Here is a 19,719-nt window from a genome sequence, read left to right as displayed (position 1 = left end):
CTGTGTTGGGTTGGGAGGGGAACTGTGTATTTGTGACTCTTGCAGATTAAGTCATATGGGCCGCCGTTCCAAAATCTACATTCAAGTCTACACCTAGGGTTCATAAAGGAGGAATCCTTCACGTTCAGGTCTGTGGTATTTAAAAGCTTCTTCTGGAAAAAGGTTTCCACTTTGAATTGTATTCAGTCAAACAGTTGGCCCTCTGAAGGCAGTTGTAATTAGGATGACTCTAATTCCAGTGATTGTCTTGTAGTGTTGTACTGCTTGTATTTGGGGAAGGGTATTGTGGGGAGAGGCTTTTTCCTTTGCATTTTTCAGAGTGCTGTGTCCTGTGCGCTTTCCAATACCCAAGATCACCAGAAACTCCTAACTACTTGTTTGTACAAGTTCCCTTGTGAATCAAGCATCACCTAAGGTCACTCAATTTCAATTTCAATTTCTTAAAAGTAGAACTTATCCGCGGGTGATGCAAACTATATTCTACTATTCCACCATATTTATAAAGTGCAGGATAACTATTATAATCTGGCAAAGTGACTGCTGATGAAAATTTACCTTACATCTAACTCGTATGCATTTAAAATTTGTATGAATGTTGCTAAACGTACCTTTTTTCAAATAATATAAAACTAGAATAATTAATAAATGGATGCTAACATTGTTCAGATTTCTAAACACTGGCAGTGGCATATATTAAAAAAGAACACAACAGTAATCCCGAAATCTGGTTGTCAAACGATCCCATAAAGAAATAATTGGGGCTTGATGTTTTACCATAAAACTTAATGAAAGATAGAAAAAAACACAAATACATTTTCTTCTTTAGATTTTCATATCTGAAAATATTTATACAGATAAATATTTGTGTGAACGGCTCTTATCGGCCAATGTCATCAGCCAACCAATTTAGCGGCAAGTCTACATGTAACCTCGAACATTTTAGTTTATTTAGTCCAAACATTTTATAATTAAATATTATAACAAATCAAATTGGACACAATCAGTAATTGGTATTTTGAGCATATTTATTTAACTGCTATGGAGCTATAGCCAGAGGCCCTTAATCCCAATCTCAGAATCCTAAAGTTTTTTAAAGGGCATTTTTATTCAACTGCCTCATTATTAGAATGAACTGGTTATTGGTAATTTTGCATGTTGCAACATTAAGGATTTAATCTAGATTAAATTTAATCTTAATTCAGATCAAATTTAATATATACATATATTACTGGAGTCAACTAACTAAAAAAAAAGTCTAAATTAATGCAGACTCATCTCAAAGTCAAGGATGAATTCATATAACAATTAAGCTATAGATACCAAGACTATTAGTGTAATCTTGGTCAATTCAGCCATCTTTTTTTTTAAAGCTACATAAAAGAGAGAAAAGTAATTTATGAGAAATCCCTTAAAAGTCTTAATCTAAATCCAGCAATGATAGGAGACAAATTAATTTAGTTATGCAAACAAAGGAAGCAACTTTATCCTTGAAAAATCAAAGATGCATTTAAGACAATCAAATTCTGTGTTTACATTTATGTTACACTATGGCCTGTTATGGGGGGGTAACAAGTATCTTTACTAGAAGTAATTGTAATTCTGTACAGGCTTCAAGTTGCTGTGTTGGGTTGGGAGGGGAACTGTGTATTTGTGACTCTTGCAGATTAAGTCATATGGGCCGCCGTTCCAAAATCTACATTCAAGTCTACACCTACGGTTCATAAAGGAGGAATCCTTCACGTTCAGGTCTGTGGTATTTAAAAGCTTCTTCTGGAAAAAGGTTTCCACTTTGAATTGTATTCAGTCAAACAGTTGGCCCTCTGAAGGCAGTTGTAATTAGGATAACTCTAATTCCAGTGATTGTCTTGTAGTGTTGTACTGCTTGTATTCGGGGAAGGGTATTGTGGGGAGAGGCTTTTTCCTTTGCATTTTTCAGAGTGCTGTGTCCTGTGCGCCTTCCAATACCCAAGATCACCAGAAACTCCTAACTAATTGTTTGTACAAGTTCCTTTGTGAATCAAGCATCACCTAAGGTCACTCAATTTCAATTTCAATTTCTTAAAAGTAGAACTTATCCGCGGGTGATGCAAACTATATTCTACTATTCCACCATATTTATAAAGTGCAGGATAACTAATATCATCTAGCAAAGTGACTGCTGATGAAAATTTACCTTACAGCTAACTCGCATGCATTTAAAATTTGTATGAATGTTGCTAAACGTACCTTATTACAATAATATAAAACTAGAATAATTAATAAATGGATGCTAACATTGTTCAGATTTCTAAAAACTGGCAGTGGCATATATATAAAAAAAAGAACACAACAGTAATCCTGGAATCTGGTTGTCAAACGATCGTATAGTAGTTGAGGAAGGCTGTGCATGGTGCAGCTTCAATTTGGTCTGAAATGCAGTGCAAATGTGTTGCAGTAGTTTATATTGCTATTGGGTTTGGTTGGGTTTATCCCTGTACTTCTCTTCACAGAAATAATAGTGCGAGACTGGCTCAAGTCCGTGTGAAGTCCTCTAACCTGGAATAATATAGCAGCCAGGTGCTGAGTGGTTTTCTTTTACTGGGGGAACAAAGCCTTGGTTTTGTTCCTCCAGGTTTTGCTTTTGCCCTTATTACAGCAAAAACAAAAAAGCAAAAGACCCCGGTGGTGGCACTCCTGACTTTGTCAGGACAGGGTTCAACTCCCTGCGGTGTCTTGCTTTTAAGAATGCTGTGCAATGGGGTGCAAAAAAAATGGGGTGTTAGAGAAGAACCCAATTTATTTGGGGGCCGATTCAGATCCAGGAATTTTTTTTCACGTTCTTTAACATTGAGAGAATATTCCCCGGAAATACTTCGTTGATCTTGATGAGTTCAGGGAACTGATATCTATGAGTGTGTGAAATTTGTTGAAGTTTGATTAAATTCAAACGGATTGTCTGGCCTTTTTCTGCCATTGACAGTTGGGCCATTAGTGACTGAAAAGGTTCAGGCAGAAGAAAAAATGCTTATCTAAACATGCATCTCTCAAACTGAATATGTATGCTCTGATCAAAGTACAGAAATAAATATAATAATAATTCACCATTCTGATCATTTCTTTCTTGAGCAGTGACTCGTTGCACTTTCACTTTAATTCCTCAGATTAAACAAACATGTTAATTCCTTAATACACAGATTTTGTCGGCTTTAGACGGAGCCTCACTGTTTCCCCTGTTATTGTGTCAAGGTTTGCTAACAAAGACTAAGAAGCTAATAAAACCTATTTACTAGCATCACTAAAAGCAATTTAATACCACATGAGATCTTGTTTACAAACTCCAAACCACACACTGTGGTCAGGGTATGTTTGTCCAGGAACAGTGAGTTCCTGATGTCCTTGTGGATTTTTTTGAATTTGAACAGAACCAGGTTCATCTTCTCATATAACTCTCAGCGAGATCACAAATAAACATTTTTTCATAAAACGTTGAACTATTTACAGATTAGAATTAGTAGGCACGATATTCTGCAGAAACAACATAAATATTTACATTTTATGATGAAGCAAATAATAGTGGTTGTCATAGGCCTCACGTAACCTTATGTATCCATTTGTGTGTGAGTGTGTGTGTGTGTTTGTTCGTGTGCATGCATGCGTTTGGTTACATTTGACCAGAAGCCCTTTAAAAGCAGCCCTGTGATGCTGCTGCTGTTTGACATAGTTAGGGAAATTCCATCTTATTAGACCTAATTATCATTCTTCAATCTGTTTCTACTTAAATGAGATCCAGACCAGTGATGCCGGTAACGCGTTCCTCTAATCTGACCACTTTTTTCAGTAACGAGTAATCTAAAGCGTTACTATTTCCAAACCAGTAATCAGATTAAAGTTACTTGTCCAAGTCACTGTGCGTTACTATTTTGTCGTTAATAGTAAAATATATATTTTATTTCTTCTTGCGTCTCTGGGAGTGAAGTCATGTAGCCTATGCGACAATTAAGTCACGTTTTCAGCATGAGGGTCACGTCACGTGTATATACTACCATGCAGTGACACAAACAACAATGGAGGAGGAGAGAGAGAGATGCGCATCTTCGAGTTGGAAATACAATCACTATTTTGAGTATTTGTCAGCTAAAGATGGAAATATCAAGGTTCGTTGTACGCTCTGTGCAACGAAGTGCTATCAAGCTACAAAAACACGACGTCAAATTTGATCAAACATTGGGAGTCGCAGCACTGCACAGTCAAACTTACAGAGGAAATCCCACAAGGTGGTACGAAGCAGAGAGCAGGAGGTCCCCCGCCACCCAAACAACAAAAGCTGGACTTCGGTGCAAAACCGGTAAGTGGGGGAGGGTTGAAGAAGTTGGACGGGCAGTACGTTGTAGAGGAACGGCTGCCCTTAAACACGGTTGACTCGCCCTCGTTTCGTGCCTCAATAAACATGATCCCTACTACTGTCAATGCCGGGCTGCCTCACAGAACAGCTTTTTCTTCTTACATAGAGAAGGAGTACGCAGGGATGGAGAGAAATCTGAAGGCCGTGCTGAATGAGGTCGACTTTGTGTCAACTACCGCATATATTTGGACTGCTAACAATATAAGTTATATGAGAGTAACGCTCCACTGGATCAGTAGATCCACATTAGAGCGCCAGAAGGCTGCATTAGCATGTAGGAGAATTCGCGGTAGACACACATATGATGTTATTGGTGCAGAAATCAAAGTAGTTGCAACAGTGACTGATAATGGATCCAACTTTGTCAAGGCGTTTAAAGTTTATCAGCCTGTCACAGAGTCCGATGAGGAGGAGGGAGAGTCTACCCCCACAGATGATGATGATGTCACTTTTTTAGATGTGTCAGAAATCCTCTCAGCTGAGGATGAAAGTGATGGCCAGCTGTCTCTTCCCCCACACCATCAACCTCATTTCTACAAAGGATGTGGAGAAATATTTAACTTCCAATGCAGAGAGCAAGGCTGTGTATAGGAGCAGCACAGCAAAATGCACAGCTCTTTGGACCAAACCAAGTAGACAATGGAAACAGTGGAGGAAGTCAGCAAAAGAAAGCTCTTGGTACCAATGCTGTAAAGAGAATTGCAGATATCCCCATGAGTGAGCTGAATACTCTGTGCATCAAGCTGGGAGTTAAGTGCTTCAAAGACAAATAGTACCAGTTCCTGCATGAGTAGTGCACCGCCATGCAGCCTCTTACTGCAGCACTGGTAATTTTGCAAGGCAACTGTCCTTATGGGACTTTACTACCCACACTTGAAGTTCTGATGCAGAAGACCCTGGCTGTGAAAGATGCCCTCTCCAGGATGACGGCAGGCCTTCCAGATGCCATAGTGCAGGTATACTCCATCTTTTAAGCTAATTAAAATGTCTTGCATCACACTATTTATGAACATGGAACATAATATTCATTATCATCGCAAAAGAAGAATAAAACAAATACAAATGTCTCAGTAAGTAACCTAAAACAAAATTAAATCCATAATATTGATCCCACATTAGGCGTGGCTTCCAAGTAATTCAATGACATAATAAATTGTAGGCCTTGTTGGCATAAACATATGAATTATATATTATATATATATTCAGACACGTTCAGACACGTTTCGCCGGTGTGCTGGACTACAAAGATGCTCTTCTCGCAGCTGCCAGTTGTCCAAAATTCAAACTCCGATGGCTGAGAGATGCAGGTAGGAGGGAGCGAGTAAAAGAGCTTCTGACAGCAGAGTGCCACCGCACAACTGCTCCTGCAGCACAGGGCCCTGTAAGTGTGCCCACCACATCTGACAGCCAAGGTGAGATGGACTTTTTCACTTTTGAGGCAGAGCCAGAGGAGACCTACTCTTCAGAAAATGAAGTCATGGACTACCTGAGGTCAGCCTATGACCTTCAGATTCTGCATCAGTTTTCAAACATAAAGAAAATGTTCTTGAAGTATAACACTCCAGCCCCATCAATTGCTCCTGTGGAGCGGCTTTTCAGTCTGGGAGGTTTGGTCCTCCTCCTAGAAGAAATAGACTTTCTGACAAGAGGTTTGAGAAGCTTCTGTTAATGAGGTACAACCACTGGTTTACTCGCCCCACTCCACTGTCTCATAACACGCGATAACAACATAAGATTAGGCCAAAGTTACAAATGTAGACATGATATCAGGCTACATGTGGTGTTATACACTTGTTTTGTTTTGTAAAACCACTCCTTGCTTCTCTAATGCTGTGAACAACAGGTACAATGTTCATAAAACATGTTGAAAAGAATTTAATAGTTACATTTATAACAATAACAATATAGATCATAAATAGTAAGTTTTGCCATTACAGTGTAAAGAGTTAAATATGTCAGGTCAAGAAAGACTATCTTTATTTTATTTTAGAAAAACAAGTATTTATGTTGAGTAAATTCAAGAAAGACTGTCATTATTTTATTTTTATAAATAAAAATAAATAATTTATATTATAAATTGTTGTTGTGTACATTACTGTTAAAAATGCACTTCTAATAAAGTGAGTGTTGGCCAAACCGGTTGTCATTTTTATGTTGAGGCGGCGGGGGTGTTGTCGGCAGCTGCTGAATGAAACTAATAAAGTAACTTGTAATCTAACTTAGTTACTTTTAAAATCGAGTAATCTGTAAAGTAACTAAGTTACTTTTTAAAGGAGTATCAGTAATCAGATTACTTTTTCAAAGTAGCTGTGGCAACACTGGAATGCGGTAATGCACATTGATGTTGGTTGCAGCAATGAGCAGACAGAGCAAAGGAAAGAGAAGTACTGCAGGGGTCCAGCCGCAGTGGACTGAGCAAAAAAAATAAAATAATGCTTGTGTTAAATCGTCTTCAATTAATTTCATAGGTCATGCATTGCTCTCAATGTCTTTAATCTTTTCCACTCCAAAGGTAACTGAAAGATTGACGGCAATCAACATTTTTTTTTTGTGGCTTTGTTGTAGAAAAAGTTAAAATATATATACATACATTGTGTATAACATGCCATCTGTGGAAAACAGTTTGTACATATCTGTTGCACAACTGTTTCTATTATAAACTGGCACAGGGCGATAAGGACAAAAGTGAAGGCAAGATAAAAAAATTATATCCGTCGATTATGTTAAAAATAAATGGGACAATATTGTTTCTTTTGTTAAGTGTAAAGACAGTAGTTTTTGTACGACTGAAGGTTGTGGTTTTAAACTCTTCTTCATGAGCAGCGAATGACAAACACTTAATAAACAGCAAAACATTGTACAAATCCTAGGTAGATCAATTATGTGTATGTCCTCACTGTGCTTACACAATGGATACAAAATAACTCAACAAGTCTTATACTACTATTGATGATAATTATATTGAGATAATAAATTATATTTATTTCCAAGCCCTAATATTTCCTCTTTTGTTCAGTCATACTGAGCTACAACGTGTTGTTACCCTCCTGTCCGGCAGGTGGCAGCACATTGACATGTAACCAAGCAGCGGAGGCGAATAAGCAGCGTACAGTAACAAGCAGTGAAAGGTTATCTCGTAGGTGAGTTGTCTAATAAATAATAATAATAATCATGTGAAGAGCTTGCACTTCAGCGTGTAGCAGCAGAGTCCCTCTGGCCACAGCCCGCGGTGTGTGTGTCTGTCAGCGAGCTCGTAGCGAGTCCCTGCACTCACTGGAGAAAAGTGAAGCTAGTTAGCTGCAGCTAGCTTGGGTTCAACTTCACTCAGTCAGACAGCCTTTATGTTAGATTATGTTTTATATTTAGTGGAGCAGCAGGCAGCGACGAGACAGAATCTGTAACAGCGCTGACTCTCAGCCGAATGTTTGTTGTTGTTTGGCTGCAAGCAGAAAACAAACACATGTCAATAATGATGCTCCAGTTTGTGCTCTCCTCATTATCAGTGTTTTAAAGTAATTTCTGCTGAAGTCTTGAATGTGTCCTTGATTGTTCTAGAGTGAGGCTTTTATCTTGATTGTCGAATTTGTTGAATAGTGCTGCAGAACCTAATCCTTTTACCTTTCTATTTACAAAGGTATTTTAGCATTTGAATAACAATTGGACATATAATGAATTAAATTTAACAACCCAAAACATAGGGGTGAAATTATTTAGTGAAATAGGATATTATGTAAAGGTAAATCTTTAATAATCATTACTTATAATCAGGGTCAGTGTTAATACTAATTGATAATTCGTTATCTTACACATATAGATTACACTACATTAGTCATATGGAGGCTGGTGTTGCAGTGTGATGTCTCTTAACCTGTGGTGTTTTTGTAGTGACCGGGTGGAACACAAACATGCAGAATTTGGTGGTGCAGTCACTTGCCATGAGGCAGCTCGGGCGGCTGAACCCCCGCCACCTGCTGGCTGCTGAATATGGACTGAGGCAGAGTAGATGGTGTCCCAGGAGCATACACACACGCCAGCTGTGGGGCTGCTCGTCGTTCCCCATGTTTGGCTGTCACAGGCCGACCTCCCACAGCAGAGACTCTCTCAGGAGTTGGTCCGTTCATCATCTGAGATCTAAAAGCATCAGGAAGAAAGAAACTGCTCCGACAGCACAGGTGGAGGAGGAAGATGAGGATGAGAAAGACCCAGAGGACAACCACGATGATAATCAGGTGGATATGGACCCAAATCAGCCAAAGGAATATAAAGATATGGAAAAGTATGTTAAGTCTTTCCGGTACGACGGCATCATGAAGGCTGGCCTGGACATGGCAAATAAGTGAGTCAGTCTATGTTTACAAGCTCTGCAGACATTTTCTGTATAGCTTATGAATATTGGATAACCATAATCAAACGTGACTTGTAAACAGTAAAAAGGTATAAGCCTTTTAATCCCTGAATAAAGTGTTTCCTTCGTTTTGTTACAGAAAGATTGAAGATGCCTTCTACAGCAATAAACTCCGGCTAAACGGGCAGAAACTCATCAAAAAAAGTAAAATGGTGAGTAATGTATTGTGACAAATTATGTAGTCCTGCACGTAATCCTCAAATATACATTAACTCATATTTTTTTCTGTATTCAGGTGAAAGCTGGGGACACGTTAGACATGGTCCTGTCAGAGAACCAGGCAGGAGACACTGTAACCTTGATGAGAGTCATCGTGAGAAGTGTTTTTGAGGAAACCAGTAAAAAAGAAAAGTACAAAGTTGCCATCAGGCGCTGGAAATCTATAGAGCTTTCCAAGGACGAGGCCTTTAAGCCATGAACTTGAATGGGACGGGAAGAGACTGTAATGCCAGCAAGGCAACAACACAGACATGGTACGACTGGCAGTTTGAATGGTCTCCAAGAAGTTTGATCGAGAATCAATAACAGTTGTATGATGTAAAGATGAACATTTCTCAATGGTTGTAGACATTCAGCAGTTGGCTGGGAGAAAGATTTGGATTGTTTCCCTTTCCCCACCATATACTCTGCGAGTCCAATAAATGTGCACTTTGAAGTTTGGAAAATGTTTGAAAATGGAAAAATTGCTGATGAAGAGCGCCATGACTTGAAGTTGACAGGCTCCGTCCGACTCGGTTGCCTGGGTTTGTTGTGCTTTTCCCTGTAAATCTGGATTTAATCGTTTTCTAAATGGTACAACATTTTACGAAGGACCAATATTCACGTTAATTAGTTTTCTCATGTATTGGCACAACAAAATTGGGAAATGGTCAGGATCCAGGACACACACACCTCTCACTTCCTGCTGAAGAAATGTATGCACGATTCAGTACCTCAACAGTTTAGTGATATTATGTAAAACAGTCTGATAATGTTATATTTATAACTAGGATTTTATTAGAAAGGTTATCATGATCCATTGTCATGTTAAATTGTCTTTATAGTATAAACTTCTATAAGAAGGCTTAACATAAGCACGTTGTTATTAAAACAGTGGTGGCACAATGCTACATCAGTAACTGTAACGGAAATACAGACAGGTGACAAATTACAGGAAATAACGATACAAGGTGAGTTAAGAGTTGGGCCAACATGTGTCAACAGCTTCACTGGTGTTTTGCATTCAATCCACAAGTGTCTGAACTCAACTAGAGGGATGAAACACGGTTCTTCTAAGGTATACTGGTATTTTGATGATGATGGAGGAGAGAGAGAGATGTCACATCTGTCAGAAATGTCCTGTAGGTTTCCTCTATTGGAGATGTACTGAGATCTAACAACGGTAAAGGCCATAATAGAGGTTTTCAGACTTGAACTCCAGTGTATGTCCGTAGGATTGGGTCTGGTGTTTGAGATTCACAACAACAATGACATCTCCAGTGTTCAGGTGAGGTGTGGCAAAACAGGCAGAGGCAGGATGCAATTTTGTTTACAGCACATGGACACCTGCATCATTCTCCCCTCAGGGGCCTCATTTGTAAAACAGTGAGTAGGATTCATACTCAAAGTGTACGTGTGCACAAAAGCCGATTTTTTCAGATTTATAAAACCGTGCGTACACTAATGAACGCAATGTTCACTTTAGAAATCACAGTCCACCCTCTACACGCCCACTTTCAACCATAAATGGTCAATGCAAAGCAACTAATGAATATTAAATTATCCTGCTGACCAATGGGTTTTCACAGTGAATCGTGACAGAGTCATGGCATCAAGCGATGAGAAGGGGAAGCAAAACTTTCTGACCCTGACATTGAGGTGTTTGGTGGTGAGGTGGAGAGCGATTTCATTGGACAGCAGTGATGTAATTAATAATGAAAATACAATGATACACTGTTTCTGCTGCTGATAAAACAGTGAGTTAGAGTGAAGAAGATAGAACGGAGCCTGAATTTTAAATAAGATCCAATTGCAGCGTTCCAAACTGTCAGATTGTGAGGGAACTTGTATAACCTGTCCGAGTTTTAATCTTTGTTATCAAATGTAGAGACAGTTGTCATGTCCACAATCTATTCAATTAAAAACTTTTTTTGTACTGGGATGGATCGGTTCCATCGGTCGATCTGTGTAATACTGGATTCAGTTCAGGACAAAGATCCAAGATAACAGATCTTTGGAATATATATCAGCTGATCAGTCTTCATCATGGGACAAAAACTCTTTGAGATGGAACAGTCACGTTCACTGCTGCGATTTTACACACACACTTGTCCTTGATGATACATGCACAGTTTTGAATATATTATTAAAAACTATTAATGACTAAGCTGTTTAATGGTATCTGTATGTAATTTACTGTAAGTTGTTTTATATATTTTTCAATGGAAGGTTCTTATGGATCAGTTTTGTCGCATGAGCACAACCAAAGCTGTTGGTTTTAATGGTAATGATGAAGTGGATCAATAATCTGCTTCATTTCACCACCCCACATCTGCATTGTCATTTTTCCATCTCCAAAAAGTTCGTACGCATGGGTCAGAGTTAGCGTGGAAGTGTGCACATTCAAGTTTGTTTTTATAAATCCCAACGTTTTGCGTGAGAAGTGACGTACGCAAGTGTCACGCCTGTTTTGTGCGTGCACAATGATTATAAATGAGGCCCCTGGACATCTTTGTCAGTGTCTTCTATGTGTGTGGCATCGCCTTTTCACCCTGAGATAATTGTTTTCTTTCATTTTAGAAATGTCATCAACACACCCACCCTTTAGCGGTGAATCCTGCAGAGGATCTCTCGCTGTTTTCTCTTTTCGGCTGATTCAGGCATCCTCCAGAGTATTTACTCAGGTTCTGGCAGGAGAAACTGGGGAATGTTTGGAGCCTCTGATCCCGATATTAACGGTCTCACATACAGCCCCTCTGGAGATAGATATATATATATATATACTCATTTACTCAGGTTTTTCCTTTAGTTTGTCACCTGTCTCATCACATAGTTCTGAATCATTGCTATCCATAGAGCAAATGTGTGAGTGATGGTATCAGCTACTATATTTGTTATTCTTGTTAAGGCTACAACATTTATCAACAAAGAATGTTAGATAAGCTATGACAGTTTTGGCTTATAAATAGAAGCAGTTTTAAGTCTTGAGCCAACATTAATAAGACTGCATACACTACAACATCTATTGCTGTAGTCCAAATATAAAATATGACAAAGAATAGTACTGAAGAAACTCATACCAGCTTGGCTTCATCCTACATAGGACAGTTATGTAAAAGTTCAACAATGCGGTTTCAGCTTATATAATGTGCAATTATTTTTCATGACAAAAAGTGTTGCCTAACTGGAGAGTACTGTAACTAGGACACAGTGCTTGACCTCTTGGCCTTCTTGAGAATGTCACACTTCTTGCGATTAGGGCGCCGGCAGCGTTCGTCAATGCTTGGCACACATTCATAGTGCCACACCTCCTCCATCTTATCCACAGGATACACTGCTTCCACATAGTGACGGATCAATCTGAGGCGCACAGGGTCGAGCTGCTTCTTGTTGCAGGCCCCTGAATGGTTGTACTGCAACCGCAGGTTCTCCTGTGTAAAGAGTTCAGGGAAGAGGCGCACGAGCAGCCGGGCAGCGAAGTTCCCCACAGAGAGACTCTGCTGGACGATCTCCCGTACCTCGGTGTCTGAGAGCAGGTAGGCTGACGGTACGGGGAAGTCAGGTTTGGATACATTCAGTTCATCCAGAGGAATTTTGCAAAAATCTTTGCTGCTTTTCTCAGGAGGTAAAGAGGGGATATCTGAGTCCTCTCTAATATCTGGATTGAGCTGGCTCAGCTGGCAAAGGAAGTCCTGCTCAGACTCTTGCCCATACACTTTGCGCTGCTGCAGGTAGGATCTCCTCTGCTCTGTGTCACGTCTCCTACACCTCTCATCAAGTTTCCCCACAAATTCTAACATCCACACTCTGTCGTTGTTGGCCCGAGGGTAGACTAACTGCACATAGTGACGAATCAGGTTTACACGAACAGGGTCGAGCTGCTTTTTCCCAAGAGAACCACTACAGTTGTACTGCTTCCTTACGTTCTCGTGGGTGAAGAGCTCAGGGAACATAAGCACCAGCAGCCGAGAGGCAAAGTTCCCAATGGACAAGCTACATTCATAGTTGAACTTCAGCTGCTCCAGGGACAAGAGGAACCCCTGGGGGACAGTGAAGTCGGGTACCGGAATCTCCAGATTGTCAAAATCCACGGGGGAGAGCAGTGACTTTTTGGATTTGCGATTGGGCCTTTCATAATCAGCCGCCTCTGGAACTTTAATAATAGAAACATCTTCTGAAAGGCTGACTCCATCATAGCCCTCATCGTTGATATTGTCAGGTTCACTCCCATTACCATTACTGTGAGGACCCTCGAGAGCATCCTCCATATGCTGAATGCAGACCTGGAGCCAGCTGTCCTCAGGTACATCAGGGAAATTTGCCTCCATATACTTTCTTATAATTTCCATCTTGTCAGAGTCTAGAAAGAGCTGCCCCACTCTACTGAAGCTACTGGAGCCTTCAGGCATTTTTCCCGCTTCAAACACCTCAGGGAAAAGACGGTGCATGAGAAAAAAAATTAAGTCCTCATGGGACGAGAACTCATCGATGTCCTCTGTGGCTTGAGTAGTGAAAGCAAGGTCTGACTCAGCAAGGCTGCTTTGCTGGTTATCTAGAGCGACGTGTTCCTCCTGACCCTGCTCATTGATGAAATGGTAGGTTGGAGGCTGCTCAGCTTTGATCAGAGCACCTGCGAGTGTCTGCTTCCGGAGCTGCTGAGCGCTCTCCATGTCCCTCTGCGCCCAAAAGCGATTAAAGAAGTCATTAATCTGGAGGAGACATTCTTCCTGCCAGACGCTGTTGTTCTTGATTGACGGGTAGCATACTTCGACGTAGTTACGGATCAGCTGCAGATGCAGAGACTCCAGCATTCTCTTGCTCGCCATGCATTCATGAGAGCACTCCCTTACTTTGAACAGCTCTGGGAAGAGATGCACCAGCAGCCGACACCCGAGCTCCCCCGCACCGGATGTCTGCTCCATCAGCTGATTCAATTCGTCACTTGTTAGTAGATATTCAGGAGGAGGCTGGAACGCCGTCACCATCTCGGCGGGTTTGATCTGCCTTTTTATGCGCAGGACTTCGAGGGTTAACAAGTCCACTTTGCTGTGAAGTTGTGTCATGCTCGAATTGAGGGTATTGAGAATAAAAAACATTTTCTCAATCAGTGGATAAAGGCTGGAGTTTGTTGTTGAAGCTTGGCCTAAACTGTCTGTGGTGGGGAGGGTCTCCGATTTGTCTTTTTCCTCTGGATTTTGTAGCTTGGACGAGAGGACGCTGCTGTAGTTGAGTGGATTTCCAGCATCAGGACTGGTTTGCTGCTCCAGACTCGGTGTATTCCTCTTCTCTGAGATCCTGTGGGAGATGCTGAAGAGAGGCTTTCTGTAGGACGCCCTGGACTTCTCCTGGACGCAGTCCCTGTTCTCTCCGGTTGTGGTGAGGCAAAGAGGCTCATGTCTGCTGCTCACATCGATCAAGTGCCTCCTCATCTAGACAGAGGAAACAACACAGAAATACTGAAAGAGACAACTCAACCTACACAATAAAAAAACGATATGCAGTTAATTCCTAGATGAAATATTTAGACGTTAGCTTACCTCTGCAGAGACTCTGGCTCTCTTGCTGCTGGAGGACAGGTCTGTTTCAGGACCCATCTCTGCAGATGTCCGCTTACCAGCCTCAGAGGTCGCATGAGATCCTCCTCCACGTCCTTCAGGTAGCTCACAAACAGCATAGTCCTCTGCTTCCTCCTTAATGTCCTGGACATGCTTGTGTTCTGCAATAATGGGAGATTCATACTTTCTTTGTTAAACCATGTCAGATCCTCACGTGCTCAGACGTCATTTCATGTCTCTTTCAAAGATGTGGTTTAGCCACATATATTATTCAGGAAAAAGAATCCTAACATGTTTGATTTAAAACTTGAAAACAAATATTTAAGATCAGACTATATAGCTAGACTCATTAGATTAAATGAGTCTAGCTTTATATACACCAGCTGTTTTTAATCTTATTTATAACTTCAATTACTGTGTAAAGACAAAACTTGCCTTTCTCTGGCATCGCCTCATCTGAAACTTCCCCATGCTCGGAGAAATTCATAGCCTAGAAAAATAAATCACCAGCATGAAGTCACAGAAGAAAAACATCACGACACACATCAGCATAAGTGAACATATACATGATAGTGACAGTAGCCCTGAAACAATGTTACAAATGATGAGTCAATCGACCTTAAAGTATTGAAAAATGTTGGTCATTGACTAATCATTAACATAATAATAGAATAGGACTGGGAGCTAAAACATAACAATAATTATCGTAATATAATTTCATCAATAACAACACAACAAAAGTTAAATATATATTGATGCCTTGTTTGTACAATAGTAAATGTTCTGCTGTTTATTAAGTGTTTGAAGAGTTTAAAACCACAACCTTCACTCAGGAGCAGGAATCAGTCTTTAAACTAATATTAATTTGACATTTATCAGGATAATTATTGATATCGACTGATATGATTTCTTTCTTTACCGTGACAATATTTTGGGCAATATTTGCAGAGCCCTAGTTATGACTGACAGTTGACTGATAATCCTTGGACTGCCATGCCAGTCATATGGGAGCTCCTGTGCATTCTTTACTATTTTGCTCGCACTTTATAGAGTAAACAGCAATTTATCAATTATTTTGAAGAAAATAATCCCTACGTTCATCAACAATAAAAACAGACAATAAGGTGACACACGTTTTTCGGGACTTGAATAAATTCTGCCAGGAAAGGAAAACGGAAGTGGATGCTGTAACATTGGATTTATTACAATATGATTGATTGATCGTGTTAACAACGAACAGATACAGAGTGTACGTTCACTATTCAGAGTTTATAACTTGTATGGACCAATATGAATGTCCATAAACACACAGATCAACATTTCCAACGTGCTGTGCGGCGCAGCGCAGACAGGCAGCATGTGACCCGCTGCAGGGGTTCAGTGCTGACACACCGAGAGAGAGAGACATCCTGAGACGAGACGTGAACACACTTGCTGTCACAAAGGAGACACGTTGTTGTGGTGCTGTGCGCGGCACCGAGTTACCTCCTAGCTTCACTGAGCAGCTACTTCCTCATTCTTCCGCCCCTCAACCAAAACAATGCTAACGACCTGTGCGCGTGCAGCTGCAGACGAAGCCCCGCCGCCAGCGCAGCGGGCGAACCTGCGTGTCCGTGAGTCCGTGTCTCTGTGCAGGTCCGTTCCTCTGGCGGCAAAACATTGTGTTTGTGAATTTTAATGACGCGGCAATGTTTGCGTGGACGAGCTTCACCCCCCCACTCTCTCCTGCTCTGACTCTTACCGTAAATTCAGGGAAAAGGCGCGTGACCTGCGATTCGAGCTCATCTTTACGGTTCCGAGCGAGTCCCCGGTACCGGTGTGGACGGGTTGGACATGTCCAGTGTTTGTCACGAGGTTTAATTCACAGGAAACTCTTCTTGTTCTTGTTCATGTTTTTTTCCTCTCGCTCGGCTCCTGTGCTGTCTCGCGTGACGTGACGCGGCGCGCGCCTGCTGTGTCACTTCCGCACAGCTGTGAATAGAAATAAAGACAAACACACTGACACTACTACTGTATATAAAGCAGTTATATGATTCTTTTATTATCATATAATAACAATATACACTACTACTGTATATAAACCAGTTATATTATTATCTTATCATCATATACTAACAACATACAGTACGGCTGTATAGAAACCAGTTATATTATTATTATTATTATATTATCATATACTAACAACGTACACTATTACTGTATATAAACTAGTTAAATTATTGTTATATAATGATATACTAATAACGTATACTACTACTGTATATAAACTCGTTATATTGTTATTATATTATCATATACTAACAACATACAGTACTGCTGTATAGAAACCAGTTATATTATTATCTTATCATCATATACTAACAACTTACAGTACTGCTGTATAGAAACCAGTTATATTATTATCTTATCATCATATACTAACAACATACAGTACTGCTGTATAGAAACCAGGTATATTATTATATATTATCATATACTAACAACATACAGTACTAATCTATATAAACCAGTTATATTATAATATACTAATAACATACACTACTACTGTATATAAACCAGTTATATTATTATTATTATATTATCATATACTAACAACATACACTACTACTCTATAGAAACCAGTTATATTATTGTTTCACTTATATATCATATACTAACAACATACACAACTAGTCTATATAAACCAGTTATATTATTGTTATATCATCATATACTAACAACATATACTACTACTGTATATAAACCCGTTATATTGTAAGTATACAATATACAGTACTACTCTATATAAACCAGTTATATTATTATTATATTATCATATACCAACAACCTACACTACTGCTGTATACAAACCAGTAATATTATTATATTATCATAAACTAACGACATACAGTACTACTCTATATAAATCAGTTATATTCTTATTATATTATCATATACTAATAGTATACAGTACTACCTTATATAAACCAGTTATATTATTGTTATTTATCATATATCAACAACATACACTACTACTCTATATAAACAGTAAAAATTTTGTTATTTTTACTGTTGAGTCAACATAATGTGGGCAACATCGCCCTCAAGTGGAAAGAGATCACACTTCTCTAGGTCCTAGCACTTTATCAACCCTGAGCTTCAGGCTGCGTGTAAACCAGGAGCAGTTTAAATCAACAGTTTAAATGTTACATACTGGACCATAGAGAACAGATTAAAACAACTAGTTTATTGGTAATGGCTGAAGATTACATGAGTAACTATAACCATGTCAAACAATCCTGAAATTCAATATAACGTATACATTTTTTGTGCAGGCGAATTACTTTTAGTATTTTAATATTCTTGCCTTAAATATGCACCACATCAACCTGGTAACAAATTTGTATTTCTAGTGTCCCTTATATCCTCCATGCAACTATTTCTTTATGAGGGATTCAAATATCACATAACAAAGACAATTCATATGTCCTTTTAGTTGTAGTCTACTGCAGATTGACAGGTACCAGTGCCACAGTAAAACACTACTTCTGCTTCCTAAAGCTTTGTGTTTAATTCTTAAAGCATAAAGAGGAACAAACGCATCAGGTTGGAGATGTATTATCAGATAAACATCAACAACAACAATAACAGTAATGATACTAATAATAAAGATTTATTCATACAGGACTCATCTAAACAAGATTACAAAGTGACCTACGAAATAAATGGGAATAAAAGTACAAGGCAAAACAAATATAAGAAAGATAACATAAACGAAAATATTAGAAACAAACAGCACTTAAAAAAAAGCATAAAATTACGTTTGTAAGCAAGGCTTTTTTTAAACAGGCGAAATGATTCCAAGTCTGTTCCCCTCAGGTAAGGAGTTCCAGAGCCCTGGCGTCCTGACCTGCCTGGTCGGCCTTAACAGCCTTTGACTTAGGAACAAGTGTCAAGTGTTGGTTGTAAGAGCTTCGATTACAACTTGGAGTGAAGAGAGTTAGTAGCTCTGTAATATAACTGAGGGCCGGACTGTGCTGAGCGTTATAACGTTTAAAAATAGTCTTAAAATCAAATATCCCAAATCTACCTGGCAGCCAATGAAGGGAGGGAAGGGTCGGAGGGATGTGGACTTCTGCCTGGTGTTGCTTAAAATGTGACCAGCAGCGTTTTCCATGAGAAAAGTAAGTACTCTGTTGATCCTGAAGGAAAGTTAGGTTAAAGCATAATCACAGTAACTTATTACATCTCAAGTTCAAAGATTGCCGAGTCGAAACCTCCAAAAAAAGATTTCTGTGGATTATTCCGAAATGGAGCCAGTGGCAGCGGAGAGCAAACCTGAGATGATAAATAAGAGAAGACGATCAAACAGCGCGAAGATATATTGTTCAGATGAATCAGAGACATTTTGATTTGTAGGGGGCACCATTAAAAACAGCTGGTTCCCAGAGCAGGTAAACTGGTGTCAGCTGAGGAGCACAGACTTTAGTCAGTAACAGATGAACAGAGGAAACTCAAACTACCATTACTCTGTCTTAATCACCACGCAGCACCACCGCTCTGTCCCCAGCCACGAATGTGACGATACAGAGATGACACAACAAGACGCCGTGCGGCTGCTGTGGTTCTCATTATCCGACTAATGAGCTGTCTCCATGGCACTCTGATCTGTCAGCCAATGACGCGAGCAGGCCCCTGTGCGGAGGGGGAGCGGGGCTCAGGGTCAGCCAGGCGACGGCTTGCGACGAGGGGCCGGCGTGCGGCACTTACCACCGCGAGGAGCTCGTTAAAGTGTCATTTTTGGCCAATATGCTCGTCTGTGTCAAGGAGGCCAATCAGCCATACTGTTCCCATCTCAGGAGAATGACTTTCATCCATCACCGTCAGCGATATGATGATATTAGCAGGTGTTTACTGATAGACCATTGAGAGGAAGACAAATGGAGATCCTGCAATCACCACACACTCAAAGTCGTGCAGTCATTTTACATACATGCTTATTCCTAATAGGGCCACATCAATTCTATCCCAGCATGCACTTGAAGGGGAGGCAGGTGGCCCAGGCCTCACAGGGTTTAAACCATAGACATGAATGACAAAGCGTTTCAATCGCCACCTGGTGGCTGGCTGCATTAGGTCATAAATCCTGCCACCTCCATGTTATTGTATAGGACAAGGACCAAACTAAAAGTACATGTCCC

At 40.0% G+C, this 19,719-nt stretch overlaps 2 protein-coding genes across 2 annotated transcripts; one reads left to right on the top strand and one right to left on the bottom strand.

The window, feature by feature from the left end:
• The first annotated feature begins 7,456 nt into the window (after positions 1 to 7,456).
• On the top strand, positions 7,457 to 10,909 carry mtres1 (mitochondrial transcription rescue factor 1). The gene is made up of 4 exons (XM_053434230.1): positions 7,457 to 7,521; positions 8,267 to 8,717; positions 8,866 to 8,938; positions 9,022 to 10,909. Exons 2-4 carry the CDS (start codon positions 8,287 to 8,289, stop codon positions 9,202 to 9,204), a joined length of 687 nt encoding a protein of 228 aa, XP_053290205.1. The 5' UTR covers positions 7,457 to 7,521; positions 8,267 to 8,286; the 3' UTR covers positions 9,205 to 10,909.
• bend3 (BEN domain containing 3) lies at positions 9,760 to 16,488 on the bottom strand. The gene is made up of 4 exons (XM_053434229.1): positions 16,281 to 16,488; positions 14,975 to 15,029; positions 14,522 to 14,700; positions 9,760 to 14,413 (listed from the first exon to the last, which is right to left on the bottom strand). The coding sequence occupies exons 2-4, from the start codon at positions 15,024 to 15,026 to the stop codon at positions 12,185 to 12,187; spliced, it is 2,460 nt and encodes an 819-aa protein (XP_053290204.1). The 5' UTR covers positions 15,027 to 15,029; positions 16,281 to 16,488; the 3' UTR covers positions 9,760 to 12,184.
• Between the last annotated feature and the right edge of the window lie 3,231 nt (positions 16,489 to 19,719).

Source organism: Pleuronectes platessa, chromosome 11, assembly GCF_947347685.1.
Source record: "Pleuronectes platessa chromosome 11, fPlePla1.1, whole genome shotgun sequence".
NCBI classification, from domain to species: Eukaryota; Metazoa; Chordata; class Actinopteri; order Pleuronectiformes; family Pleuronectidae; genus Pleuronectes; species Pleuronectes platessa.
This window is presented reverse-complemented; position numbering and strand designations above follow the sequence as displayed.